This window comes from Etheostoma spectabile, chromosome 7 (genome assembly GCF_008692095.1).
Source record: "Etheostoma spectabile isolate EspeVRDwgs_2016 chromosome 7, UIUC_Espe_1.0, whole genome shotgun sequence".
Lineage (NCBI taxonomy): Eukaryota > Metazoa > Chordata > Actinopteri > Perciformes > Percidae > Etheostoma > Etheostoma spectabile.
This window is the reverse complement of record NC_045739.1, coordinates 1,920,742-1,934,926: the sequence shown is the minus strand read 5'-3', so window position 1 is coordinate 1,934,926 and position 14,185 is coordinate 1,920,742. Positions and strand designations below refer to the sequence as shown.

At 40.9% G+C, this 14,185-nt stretch overlaps 2 protein-coding genes across 2 annotated transcripts in view; both read left to right on the top strand.

Annotated features, from left to right (window-relative positions):
- The first annotated feature begins 1,471 nt into the window (after positions 1-1,471).
- On the top strand, positions 1,472-10,974 carry LOC116692830 (uncharacterized). The gene is made up of 6 exons (XM_032521383.1): positions 1,472-1,683; positions 2,117-2,304; positions 2,395-2,682; positions 2,765-2,923; positions 3,011-3,091; positions 10,833-10,974. The coding sequence occupies exons 1-6, from the start codon at positions 1,642-1,644 to the stop codon at positions 10,972-10,974; spliced, it is 900 nt and encodes a 299-aa protein (XP_032377274.1). The 5' UTR covers positions 1,472-1,641.
- A 1,811-nt stretch (positions 10,975-12,785) lies between these two features.
- The window catches only part of vps13d (vacuolar protein sorting 13 homolog D), a 93,137-nt gene continuing 91,737 nt past the window's right edge, over positions 12,786-14,185 (top strand). The window contains 2 exon segments of the mRNA XM_032520174.1: positions 12,786-13,234; positions 13,949-14,123. Coding sequence (XP_032376065.1) covers positions 14,027-14,123 — 97 coding nt within the window. The 5' untranslated portion in view covers positions 12,786-13,234; positions 13,949-14,026.

Below are 14,185 nucleotides of genomic sequence, written 5' to 3'. Positions count from 1 at the left end.
GACGGGCTGGAGTAGGTGCCTTTGGGACAAGTCGTCCGAAGTGCGGGTGAACGCATCGTGGTGCAGACCGGATTACGTCCTTAGAGCCCGAAGCAACAGGGGGACTGCAGCCACCCAAATGAGGAGTTAAACGCAGATAAGTGAAGGAAAGTCTTCCAGCTGTACTCCGGAGTGTGTGGGAAAGAACTGTTTTGCATCTTACTTGACTGAGAGCTGCCTTTGTTTTCCCTTAGTGTCGGCCGTGTGGAAAACGCCGTAAAGGAAGAACCTAGGCTTCCCTGGGCGGAATCGGCCGCATCTTGGAGATCAACATAACTACAGACTGTCAAACACTGGGAACCAGCGGCAAGGAGATTGCTTCTCAAAACTCAGTTTTTTAATTTTTATTACTTGTGGTTTTTTTTTTTTAGCTGTTTTATAACTTTTAACCTATTTTAGAATAAAGTGCTACATTTACGAGCTGTCTGGTCTGGGTCCATTTTGTATTTGTCAGTGGAAGGAATATTGCTGGCATAGTAGTTTTGTTTTAAACGGACACACCAGCTCCCGGTCGGTGTTTGTTACACATATTTATAGCGATCAAGATTAACAAAAATTGGCCGGAATTCTCCTTTAAATTCAGGGAACCATGTCATACACATACAGTGGTTCTGCAGATTATTTAATAGGGGTCAGCGTGCGTTAGGATGTGGCTGCTGCAGTAATGTTATTGCCCAGTTCACTTTACAACAGAAGGATCAAGCGAGAAATAAAGCGTCTTGGTCACATGAAGGCTTTCCTCAATGGAGGCGAGCCAAATATGAAACCCATTTCTGTGGGCATTTTAGGCCTTTTATTTGTATAGAACAGCTTAAAGATGGAAGGGGACTGACATGCAACAAAGGGCTGTAGGTCAGAGTCAAACCTGTGGTTGCTGCGTCGGGGAATAAACTTCTATCTATGGGCGCCTGCTCTACCAAGTGAGCTAACCAGGCGCCCCACCTGACCCATTTACTGCTGCCATTGTCTCTGATGGTTGTCCCCACCAACCATTACATATGTCTACTTTGGAGGTCTTTTTGTCCTCCAATAAGTCAAACCCTCACGTTCATCAACCTGTATGTGTATATGAAAAAGAAAACGGCATGACTCGAAAAGCTCTTGGTGTCATGCTTGGGTCCAAAAAGGCAATATATTTCATCTTAACATATAGAAGAAACAGACGGCCTCTAGTTAACATTTATGAACTAGTCCTTCTCAGAGGCCGATTTCTTTTACTTTCTCAGCCTGACTGGGAGGTATAATTATGGGTGTTCAACATATAGGAGAATACAAAGACATGTTACAGTGATGTGTTATGAAGGTTGGATGTAGATGTGACTTTGTGTTTGTGGTTTTCTCTTTCAACTGAATATGAGGAATCACAGGACATGTTTAAACACCTAATTTGTACTTTATGAGTCATAAAGCTGAAGTTGTCATGTTGTTCTGAAGGTTCCGTTGTCCATTATGACCCCATAATGGTTCTGGAATCCTACATCAAAAAAGTCTACAGGAGAGAACATTTCAGTTCTAATTGTCATTCCAATATCTTCACGCGTTGAGTACAGACACAGAGAGACATCCCGTTTTGAACTGTTTTATTCAACAAGTATTTCAAAGATGTTTGGAAAAAGCAACATGCGGAGGCCAAGTCACAGCACGGTAAGCTGATTTAAATCTATTTATCTAGTACAAACTAATTTGAGGCTTTTCTTTTCTTTTCCAATTTAAGTATAAGATTTTAAAGTTAATTAACGTAGTCACATGTAATGTAGAGCCCACTGAACTTTTATTCTAAGCAGTGAAAACAGATTAACACCAGTAAGCTGATAGTTGCCATTTCTTCATGACTGTATCACTGTAGTTATTTAAAGTCTGCTAAAAATCAATTGTTTGAAGTTGTTTGACGGGCAGGAATGCGAACAGGATTTTAATTAAATTAAAGATGCTATTTCATTTAAATCAATAGGAGTTGCATGTCTATAAACGACCATTTTTACCAAGTACAACTTAGTTCATTTGAGTGCTATTTAGTTTTATGTCTTGTGTTTAGTTGACAGACAGTCTAAACATGAATCCAAATATTCTCTTTTAGTGTGATGTAGGTGGCGAGGATCCTCTAATTAAAGAGATCAGTACAGCAATGGCCAGACTTTCCCTAAGTGGAAAGACTGAGCTAGAGTCCAGGTCCTCCAACAGCCACCTATCTAATAATGAGGCCCAGGACAAAACCAGTACCCCAAAAAGGAGATGGGATGATCTGGAATCGGGCGGTATCAGACGGTACGGGTTATATCACGTCCCTGTGTCAATGATTTACTGTTGCTGTTAAGATTCTGGAGATTCAAACAACTTGTTGTCTTTATTCAAAAGGCCAGACAGCCTCGGCCCAGAGACAAAGAGAAAAAGAGTGGACACAACGGCGATAAACAAGTCTTCCTGGGTGAGTATTGGTTGCACCATAGCTTTTCAAAGGAAATATGTGAGTGCTTTTCAGTACAGGGCCATTGAAGAAGAAGTCAAGCAGACTTTGCCACCTGAGGCACAGAAGAAGATGGCTACACCCAAAATGAGTTCCAGTCCCTCCCGATATTTAAAGGACAAAGACAAACTGTCCTATAAAAGGAAAAGGGAAGATTTGGATTCAGCCGGTATCAGAAGGTACATGTTGTAACACTTTCTAGTATTGAGGATTTACTGTAGTCGTTCAGATTCAAACAACTTTTTTATCTTTATGCAAAAGGCCAGACAACCTCGGTCCTCAAAAAAAGAGGAGAAGAGTGGTCCGGAAACGTGTTCAGGCAGACGCTGACATTGTCATGGTTGCAATGCCAAAAAAGAAAAATAGAAGAAGAAACAGGAGAAGACATGTGAAGCCTGTACAGAGTGCAAAGGAATGGCGGTGAGTCCTCTAATGGCAACACACAGACCGTGGTTATTATTTTACTTCTTATATCAAAGAGATTGAAACAACTTCTAATCTATACAGACACCCAGAATGCTCGGGTCACAAGGGACCTGGAGAAAAGACCTGGAGTGGAGGGCGCAAGAAGGCAAAGCATGACGTGAGGTACGTCATTTTATAAGGACACACACGCACTTGGGAATCGTTTTTTTTTTCCTTTTTTTGCAGCACGTCACACCATCCTTAGATCTGGTGGCTCTGCTATCATCAGGAAATTACAGTTTCAGTTTAACACTTTGATATGTGTTACAGGAAATTAAATCTCGGGAGTCTTCATACTTGTACATTTTGTTCATTTATGCTTTTATATTTACATTTGTGGAATAATTTCTCGTTACTCAGGTCATGCTTTGATGAAAGGGGAAACACGGGACCAAAACACCCGAGCAACCCAGTTTACCGTCCCAGGCCTTTTTCCCAAAATAAGCAACATGGACCACCAGGCAGAAGGAACGCAGAAAACATGCGTCACCAGGGCCGCCGTCTGTGGGAAACACCTGGTCCGATGTGCCGGGCCCCGGGCCAAGGGAGGGCCCAAAAGGTCCCTTGGCCAAAAAAGTCCTGGGCACCATGAAGGACCTGTGTGTCACTGTCACTTTCTAAATCACTGAAATAAATGTAATTGGTTGTCTTGCCATATCCTAATCATTTTATCTTTTGTCCATTTACAGTATAGAATGTGCCCCCTTTTAAATGTACTTCTATTTAATTTTTCTGCAATTTAAAAATAATTAGAAAATTAACCACGAGTTAGCCAAACCCCATCCCACTGAAGTAACAGGGGCTCCCACTTTTTGGCCAAGTGTTTCCTTTCCTCCATAATATTAACTTCACTGCATCAATAATCTTTCTGAAAATTCAAAGAGAATTACTTTGATTCTAAAAATATATTTCAAAGTGAAAGATTCACTAGTGAAGAACTCAGAATAGAGCTGCAAGGATCCTGATGAGAGTGCGAAAGTACGACCACATCACATCACCATTCTCCACTCACTTCCCTGGCTTGCCGTTTCTGCTAAGATTGAATACAAGGTCTCAATTCTCACCCACCAGTACATCTATGGAAATGCCCCCCCCCACCTGAAAGATCTACTCACCCCTCTCACTACAACACAATCCCTCCGCTCAAAAAACTCCAACCGCCTCTTACTCCCCAGAACAAAGCTTAGCACCATGGGTGATCGAGCCTTCTGCTCTGCCGCTCCTCGGACTTGGAATGCCCTCCCTGACCATCTGAGGGCACCACTAACTATTGAGACCTTTAAAAAAGGACTACAAACATTTCTTTTTAGCAGAACCCATGAATTTTAACCTTGCACAATAATGTTGCACTATTTATATGTATTTTAAACGGATGTTTTATCTTGATTTTATGATCTTACCTGTAGCACTTTGAGGTTTGTCTTAAATGTAAAGTGCATTACAAATCATATAATAATAATAATAATACATTTTATTTAAAGATGCCTTTCTTGGTACTCAAGGACGCATTTGTATGTATGTATTATTATTATTATTATTATGAACATGCATGGGCAGGGTGTGTTATTGTGGGTAAATGTGTCCTCCATTTTTTGCAAATAGTAACAAAAATAGGCCCTTGTGAATCATTCAGATTGCCACTTTAGAAATATGCCTGTTTTCAAAGGACTTGTGTTAACTTCAAAAAGGTGCCATTTGCTACAGATGCCCATGAGGAGGCAAACACATTGTTTTTCTTACTTTTTTTTGTGGTAAACTAGTCAGTAGCAATCAATAACAACTATATGCTTATTCTACACAAACTATAAAACTATTCAATTATTTAAATATTGCTTATTTCCCTCTTTGATTACCTTTATACCATGTGACAAGCTAAATAAGATAAGATAAAAAGATAAAAACATTGTTAAAAAGAAGGTCATTCATTGTAGTCCACCTTGGAGCCCCTCATATTAGTGTGTAATGCAGCTCAGATGCTATAGAATATCTGCAGCATGCTGTAGAAACATGCTGCATCATACAGTTTGTCCTGAAAAGATCATAAGGGAACATTTTCTCAAAATGTATTGAACAAAGAACGACAAACAGGACTGTTAAGAGCAGTTATTTTCTGTCTGTGTGAATAGAGTAAGCATGTTCTGCATTTTGCATTGTGCCATATACACTAGATGGTGGTGTTGTCTTGCTCATTAGCATATTGAAGGGCGTCTGCTATACAGACTCTCAACATTATTCTGTGTGTGTGTGTGTGTGTGTGTGTGTGTGTGGTGTGTGTGGTGTGGTGTGTGTGAGATTCCTGCGTGCCAAATATGCAGCAATATGGGTGTATACAGGTGAAGGAGGTCACATACATGAGGCTGGTTTTTGCAGAGATCATACCACGGACAGGCCAGTGAGGAGGCTTTCTTTTAGGCACAAGTAGGTCAGCTAGATTTTAAAGGATAATTCGGCCAATTTTTATGTTAATCTTGATCGCTATAAATATGCAAGTACTTTTCATTGAAAAACCCTGACCTGAATCGGTGCAGGCAACACTGAGTAGCTGCAGCTACGTGTACACGCTTCCACTGAGCTAAAACGGCAGGTAACGGGGCAAGTTTTAGAGTTCCTTTGTTCCTCTAAACAGACACACAAATAATATGTATTTATAACATGAACAGGGCCCTAACATAACATCAAGATGTATTTTCAAGTCAGACATTGTTTAATTCACCTACCTGTCTGGTTCTTGCCGGTGGGTAGCTTGCTTGCCTGGTTAGCTGCTAGAGCTAGCTAGCGGTTAGCTGCTATTGATAAGTGTTTTCAGCCAGGCTTTGTGAAAATTCGCAACAAGTTATCAACACTGCCAAGCCTATTACTCAACCACCAGGGCTGCCAACTCTCACTCATTGGCCATGAGACACACACATGTGACTGGTTTCACACGCTCACACGCCACCCCCCCGATTTCTCACGCTGAAGTGTCGGTCAAATTTCTGAAAGATGAGTTTATCTAAAGATCTACCTGTTGAGCTTTCAGAGACTGGGGGGGGGGTTCAAGAGCACTCCCTGTCTGTGGAATTTTTGAAATATCGCAAACTGAGAAAAAACTTTTGACGAGCCATCCCAGGTGCATTTCCCCGGCTTCAGGTATGGCCTCTGAGTATTACAGACCCGTCTGTCGCAGCGCGGCTGGTGGCTCTGCTGTGGGCAGTGACGCGTCAGAAGGTCTGAGTGAGATACTACCATATCAACGGAGCAATAACACGCACAGCAGACTATATTACAACTCTCCAAATCTCGGGCAACAGAGATGGGAGGAGTTATATTTTGAATGTGCACAAAGTTGTAAACATGAGCAGAAATCTAATGAAACACATCTAAGCTATATGCCGTCCAATTGATTTTTCAATATTTTAAATTGTTTCCAGCATAAATTGATGTAGAAATGGGTAGAAATAGTTATAGCAGAATGCCATTGGGTTGCCAGGCCAGCTGTGACTGGTCCAGATGTTTGTCCCAGCACCAGTGCCCGTATTCAAGTAGCTGCCACTATTGTGCTTCTCTAAATGTAACTGTAACAATTCATTCAATGTTTCATAAAATGAAAAAGTCTTTATTTTCCAAAAAACGTAAATACAGTAAGTGGGGCTCAGAGGATGAGGGCCATACATTACTGAGCCATGGTACAAAGGTTAAAGGATTAGAATTGATGTAAATCAGTGTTTCTCATTCTTTGGAATTTCAGTGGTCCTAGTTGATCCCTCTGGTAGACCAACAGTAATTTAACTTTGGGTCCCTGGTCCCTACACTGAGAACCGTGGTGTGTGTGTGGGGGGGGGGGGGGGGGGGGGGGGAGTGTGGTAGTCAGGAGAGAGAATGGGAGAAGGAAATTTGTGTGGGTTGGACCTTTTCACCACAGACCCAAATCTTCTCAGCTGCTACTGACACATGCTACTGTCTCTTCATGTGATCATTATGTTTGGCACATTGTCTGGGTTACTTCTTATATCACAAGAAGGTAATAAAATGTGCAATCAAGTGATTAATGTAAATGCTAAATGCCCTAATACCTGTTGATACTACAGCAATGCAAAGGCTCTTAACCCTACAGTTTTGCACATATCGTGTAAGACTTGATTTCTCCATTTTTTTGCACAAAACTTTCCAGAAAGTGCAATTTAATGGTTTATTTTTCAAAAAAACGTCCTGAGGGGGCATACCCCCAGACCCCCTTAGGGAGAGCCACCCCATCCCCCCACAAATAGCAAATCTCAATTCAAACCCTGAAGGATAATGATGCTGAAAGAGCCAAAGAAATTGCTTTGTAGGAGGCAAAATATGGGTTGCCCTCACTCCAAGGTTTTTGGAAAAGTTGGCAGCTCTTGCAGTAATTAGCCTGTACCTAAAGTTATCAATATGTACAATAGAGGCCAAAGGGTTGGACACACCTTGTCATTCAATGCATTGGGCCCAGTTTTTCAAAACTGAAAATTGAATCTGGATCAAACGGATTCAGATTTGGAAATCCCATGTTTTTCTCTTCAGGATCACCTGATCCATCTTCCTTTTATGACCGTTTTTTAAAGGAACATAGCGGTCGTGGAGATTTGGTGTGTAGTTTTGCTCTTTAAATGACAGGTTTCAAAAATCGGGTGACATGTAAAGATTTTGTGTGTAAGTACTATTAACTTATTATTTGCCAAGCGAAAATAAACAGACATCTCTAGGATTCTAATATTGCCAACAACCAGCCTAATCATTGTTAGTTAACAGGCACTTGACTGCAGGCTCAATGTGGCGCAAACGGAGGATCTTGTACTGCCTTTTTCCCCACTGTAGCGTGCTTTTTTAATCTCCTGCAAAGTAATTACTTAGACAAGTTAGGCTATCGTAATTTTAAAATGTTTAGACTTGAAGTATAATCTTTAATCTGTTATATGTTGATAGTGAGGTGGGCTCTCAGCTAAATCACAATAGCTGCAACTGTAGTACTGTTTAGTTGTTCTATTGATTGGAAATATTAGCCAATGTTGTTTTTTAATTTTAATGTGGCCACACCTCGCGGGGATTCGAACCCGCGTATATTCTAGCCCGACCGGGCTGGAGCTCTCTTTACCTCGTCTCTCTTGGTTTTGCTGTAATAGTTTTAGACAGCTGGGGACTTATTTTGATACACTGAGCTCCTCTCTCCTCTATCTTTCCATCTTTTCATTTATGTGCATCCATGTCCCAGAAATGCTTGTTACTAACCTAGCTCTGGGGAGTCATTCCCCGGAGTCCTTATGTTCTTTTTTCCCCAGCATGTTCCCTTGGATCAGAGAGGCTCCAAAATCAGGGTAGCAGTTGTCGCCTTGGTCCCGCTACACGTTCTGTGTTCAACTGCTACACTGCAGTGCCCTGCTACGTCCTGCAACGTCCTGCTACGTCCTGCTGTGCCTTGTAATGCCGCACAGCGTCCTGCTATGCCATGAACTACTACAAAGAACTGCTACAAACTACTAATTTTTTTCTATTTTTGTTATTGCCACTCTTCATTCTAACCCCAACCGGCCCGTCAGACACCGCCTACCAAGAGCCTGGGTCTGTCCGAGGTTTCTGCCTAAAAGGAAGTTTTTCCTCGCCACTGTCGCACTGTTGCTTGTTCTGGAGGAAACTACTAGAACTGTTGGGTCCTTGTAAATTCTGGAGTGTGGTCTATCTGTATAGTGTCTTGAGATAATTCTTGTTATGAATTGATACTATAAATAAAATTGAATTGAAATTGAATTGAATGGTTAACATTAACATAGGCACAGGCTAATTACTGCTAACTAACATGCTAGTTACCATTAGTAATTAAACCTAAACAGCTAATGGAAGTCCATGCCACATCCTCAACCGGCTAATCCAGTGTGTGAAGTTTTGCAGGTTGTTTGAGTTAGCTTTCCGAGGCAAAGATGAAACTGAGGGCTCCTCCACTAGCCCTGGTATTTTTCTTGGACTTGTCAATTTTTTAGATGAGGTGTTTGATGAGTGTCTTAAAAATGCGAAAGTTTTTAAGGGGACATTTAAGACAATTCAAAACCAGCTACTGGGATGGATGTATGGATGTATGGATGGATGGATGGATGGATGGATAGATAGATAGATAGATAGATAGGTAGATAGATAGATAGATAGATAGATAGATAGATAGATAGATAGATAGATAGATAGATAGATATTGATCCCACCAAAATGGGAAATTAGTGTTACAGCAGCAAAACATCAGTCACAGCAATACTAGGATACAATACACATACATAAATTATACATTAAATAATAATAATAATAGTATAGAAAACAAGAATAAATAGTTGAATAGATACAAGTTGGGAATACAAAAAATGTGAAAATGCTTAACTAGGAATGATAAACATGTAGATAAACCTATTGTGCAGGTTGCATTAGTGCAGTATTGTGATGCCTCAGAGACTTATCAGCACCCAGTGATGAGGTGGTAATAAGTTTTATTGCCTGTAATGATTTCTTGTAGCGGTCTGTGCGACATCAAAGCTGTCGGAGCCTCTTAGAGAAGGTGCTCCTCTGGTGGACCAGTGTGTGTGTGTGTGTCGGGGGGGGTTATCCATGATAGAAACAGCTGTCTTGTGGAGGAGATGAAGTCATCCAAGCTGACGAGACCACGGGCACAGCTGGTACATCGATGGCAACCATAAAGTGCAGGAGCGCTTTTTTGAGTTTCTTCCCATCTTGGAATCAATCTCAATCACCAGCGTGCTTTTGGAGAGACAGAACGGACTTTTTGCCACCGACAAGAAAGTCAAACTCATTGCGCAAGCATACGATGGAGCCAGTGTGATGAGAGGAAAGACGGCTGGTGAGCAGAAAAGAATACCTCTTATGTGCATTGCTATGCACATCAGCTGAATTTGATCATGCAGCAAGCTACTTCTTGCATTAAAAAAGTGAATATTTTCTTTTCTGATCTGAGCAGGATTGCAACTTTTTTTCCCGGACACCCAAACGCACCAGCATTGTTGACCAGACTGAAGACTACCCAAAACTTCATCCACAAGGTGGAACTTCAACAGCAGAGTCGTGATCACTGTCTACGAGAACGACCTAATACACTGTTTTGAAGCCATCGGGAAGGGTTCATTGGCTTCATTTGACCAGCCCACCGGGAGAGAGGCATCTGGCTACGTGAGAATGCTACATGATGAAGATTTAATTTTTTTCTTGTGGCTTTTTCACAAAATCCTGCCCTAGGTCGACATTCTGTACCAGAAGCTCCAGAAGAAGGACATCAATGCTGTCTTCATCAAACTAACCCTACACAGCTTCACAAACAGTGCGCAGGCCATAAGATAAGATTAATCAATCTCAAAGCAGAGCTTTATTTGAAAATATATGCATGAAAGGAGACTGCATTTGTGTTAGACATTATTCTCATTATACTGTATATGGCCTGTGGTGTAATCTATCTTACTTTATTTACTTTACTATTTTTACTTTTGTTCTTATAAGTGTATGAACCCATGCAACAGTTGATTAAAAGTAGGAATAAATAAATCATATTTTGGATATTGATTTAATACCTTAATTAAAACAATAGGTAAATCTAACCTTTAAGGACGCCAATTTTCTTTTTTCTTTTAGTCTTCTTTTTAGTTAACTTTAGCATGGGCTCATAAACGTTTGAGCACCACTGTATACTGTGCTGAACATCCAGGCTAGGTGAGACACAGGCTAACTAAAACACTAAAGACTTTAGTCATCCCTGCCCATTTTATGTGGAACTGAAATATTTGTACTACATGTGGATAAATTGCATACAACCTGTACATCAAATATAGACTACAAAACTGTAGCCTAACAAACACATTGGTTTGTTTGCCTTCAGGGACTCCTCTCAACAGCAGCTGCAAGAAGCAACAGGAGCCAAAAGACCTAGAACGGCTTTGAGAGAAGAGGAGAAGCAGAGGTCTGAGACACCCTCCTCGATCACACCAAAGCAAGGTTCTCTTTCACTGGCCACCTTGTAAGTGCTACCTTACTGCAAGCAGATATGTTTGAAAGGTAATGCCATTCATGTCCTGATGAGGCTCTGAATGCCATAAGGCAAAGCTCAAGAAAGAACTCTCTCTGATCTATGAGAATCCTGAATTCAAGGGCTGCTGGGGTTCACTGGCACTGTACCAGCTTCTCATGAGCTCCAACCTCCAGGAAACATTCTCTGAGACTGGGACTATGTGGACTGGGATCCTCATAACTACTCCCCTGACAACAGCTGAAGCTGAGAGATGTTTCTCAACTTTGATGCGAGTTAAGTAATTCCTGCAAAATTCAATGGGCCAGGAACTTCTGAATGCACTGGCCATGCTTTCCATGAGAGGGAGCTAGTCCTCAACATGCCTGATTCCAATGAGAAAGTCATTGAAAGAGAGAAGAGCACAGTTTCAGCACAAGAAATGTAGTCTCTCTCTTACACTCACACACACGCACACGATCATTACACAGTTGATGTTGTTTAAAATTTTTTTTTTTATTCATCTAGAAAAAAGTTTAAAAAAAAAAAAATCTGTTCATGTTGATTTTTACAAACCTATACAATTGACCAGAATATAGTTGTTCATTTTTACAAAGCCATACAAATAGCTGTGTTTACATTTTCTAAAAATTATTTTCAAATGCTGTTTTCAGGCAAAATGTCTATCACTGTTCATGTTCATTTTCATAAACATATACAAGTGGGCAGAATATAGAAGTCTATACAAATTGCTTATTACCAGTAACTTAATAACTTGCATCAATGTTTTCAGTAGCCTCTGTCAAAAGCTCCTGCTCGCTTTTTGTGATTAAGCTCTGATGCACATAATTCTAATTCATCCATGAGGTGTTTTTGAAGTAAGTAATTAATATGTGTATCGGAATACTTTAGTCAAACTTAGAAGCACCTCATCATTCTGGTTTGGTCTTCAATGTCTAAAGCCAAGATGCACAGACCATCTCAAGCCTCACCTGTTATTTCACTTATTTGGAACAGAATTACTTTGGTGATATCCTACACTCCAGAACATGTAGTTCTAAAGAGCCCCTTCTCTCAACAATTTGTACTTGTTGTTGCCATGTTGTTACTATTTATTGTTTAAAGCGTGCACTTCCCTTTACTCTAAAAGATTATAAGGCTGCACTGCCTTTGACATGTTGTAAATGTGGTCAAATCTCTGATCCTGCAATCTGAACAAATACCATGATGCTGTGTTTTCAGCTGATATTTCATTCGTTTATGGAAATGCATCTTCTTTGTGCAGTGTTGTGGAATGTGAAAGAACACCCTTAATTATTTTTTACTGTGATAACTTATTTTGCTTTTGTGAGCCAATACTTTTAAGATCAGTCAATAAATGCTTCCAGTATTGACTTAAATGCTGCCCTCGTTTTCATGTTGTTGCTGGACATATCTTTTTAAAAGTGTGTCCTGTTTAGCTATTTTACATCACACAACATTGGATTAATGTAAGTAATGAATAAGTGTAATAATTAATTGTGGAGCCCTCGGTCACCTTAATCATAATCAGAAAATTTGCCCCCCTTGAGACTTTCTTTTACATGATAAATTTCCTATTTTTTTTCCAACTGTATACTTCAGCTCTACTCTGGGCCGGAGGCAGCAATGGACAGGGGTGGGCTCAGGTTTAAGTTTTGTAAATATGAATAATCCATTACAGTGCATTTTTTTAAACTGGTGCAGGGCTTTGCACCGGGAAATCCAAAAATAACCGTTTCAGCGGTGTGACATGAACGCCACACGATGGAGAGTTTTGTTTTCGTCACATGACAGGAAGTAGGAAGCTGTACGCCGTTAGGAGTGTCTAAGCAGCAGCGACATAACTCTGAAGCTTTGAAATATATCCATTTATTGAATAATTAAGTGTGTTCTCGATTTAAATGCGCGCGGTTCGTGTTGTTTTATGGTCGGATTTATCGCCAGCGGTCTGTTTTTGGCTGTAAATAATCAACCTTGTCAAGCTAGTTTTAGCAAAGTGGCTAATGTTAAGTAGATCACAACCTTGCCCTGTCCGCCACCACAAACACGTTTGAGTGTTGTGTTGCTGATGGAAACAGCTTGTCAATAAACCTGTCAGCGTTAGTTATTGTCGGAACAGTGGCTGGCAGTTTGCAGTGTGCACTTCATGTCCCTGTAGACATGTCCTGAGTGGGTTTGGACAGGGTAAGACCACCTCCTGGCAGGGGACTTTGGCTGGCATGATGCAGAGCTAACGCTCCAACGGTCGTCTGGCGGTGAGTCAGAAACACGTACGTTTGTACATTACTTTAACGTTGGCTATCTGTGACGTTAGTACGGCCACGACACGATGTCGCTTGGATGCTAACTTTAGTTGAATATCTTAAAGTTACTGTCACTCTGCCAACGCCGGATAAGGTTAAGTGAAGGCTCTCTTTGGTAACGTTAACTAACTATAATGCTGTCATGGCGACGTGACGTCGGAAAGCTTCAGTCTGGTGTCGGCCGCCAAGTTGTTGCTAATTAAATTAGCCTAGTTTTATAGCTCATAAAAGTACCAGTTATCCCTAAACATTAGCTAACGTTACACTTCGTTAATAGACTTCAAACAGACTACAATAGAGAGGACAAAGACACGCAACCCCCTAATAGAACTAGATAGACATGAGTGGTCTGTGGTGTGCTCCGTTAGTATCAGGAATGACAACACTCCCATAGTCATATCACATGAAAGCCGTGTTTGTCATTGTTAACTTTGGCTTTTATTAGGCACGTGCCTGTCTTGTACAATGAAATGTATCGACAGACAAACAACTGAGTCACACTGCATGTGCAGTAGCTCCCTACATGTAACCAAGTCACTTTGTAAAATGCTTGATTTTAGAATGGACATTGATGTGAGTGATGGCTCCCCCATACAGGAGAACATCTTAACAAATCAACTACTATATCTCTACAGGTTAATAAAATGTATGTCCCGTGTTTATTAGACATTATACTCGTCCCCTGTGAGGTCTTCAAGCGAGCGGCTGGTGCTTTACCCGCCTCAGCATCCCTGAGCCAGCAGGATGTTGGAGGGCCTTGTTGCCTGGGTGCTAAACACATACCTGGGGAAATATGTCAGCAACCTGAACACAGATCAGCTCTCCATTGCCCTTCTGAAAGGTAATTACATATGCTTCTATCTTTAGGTTTATATTTGCAAAGCATGCTGCAGTGCCACATTT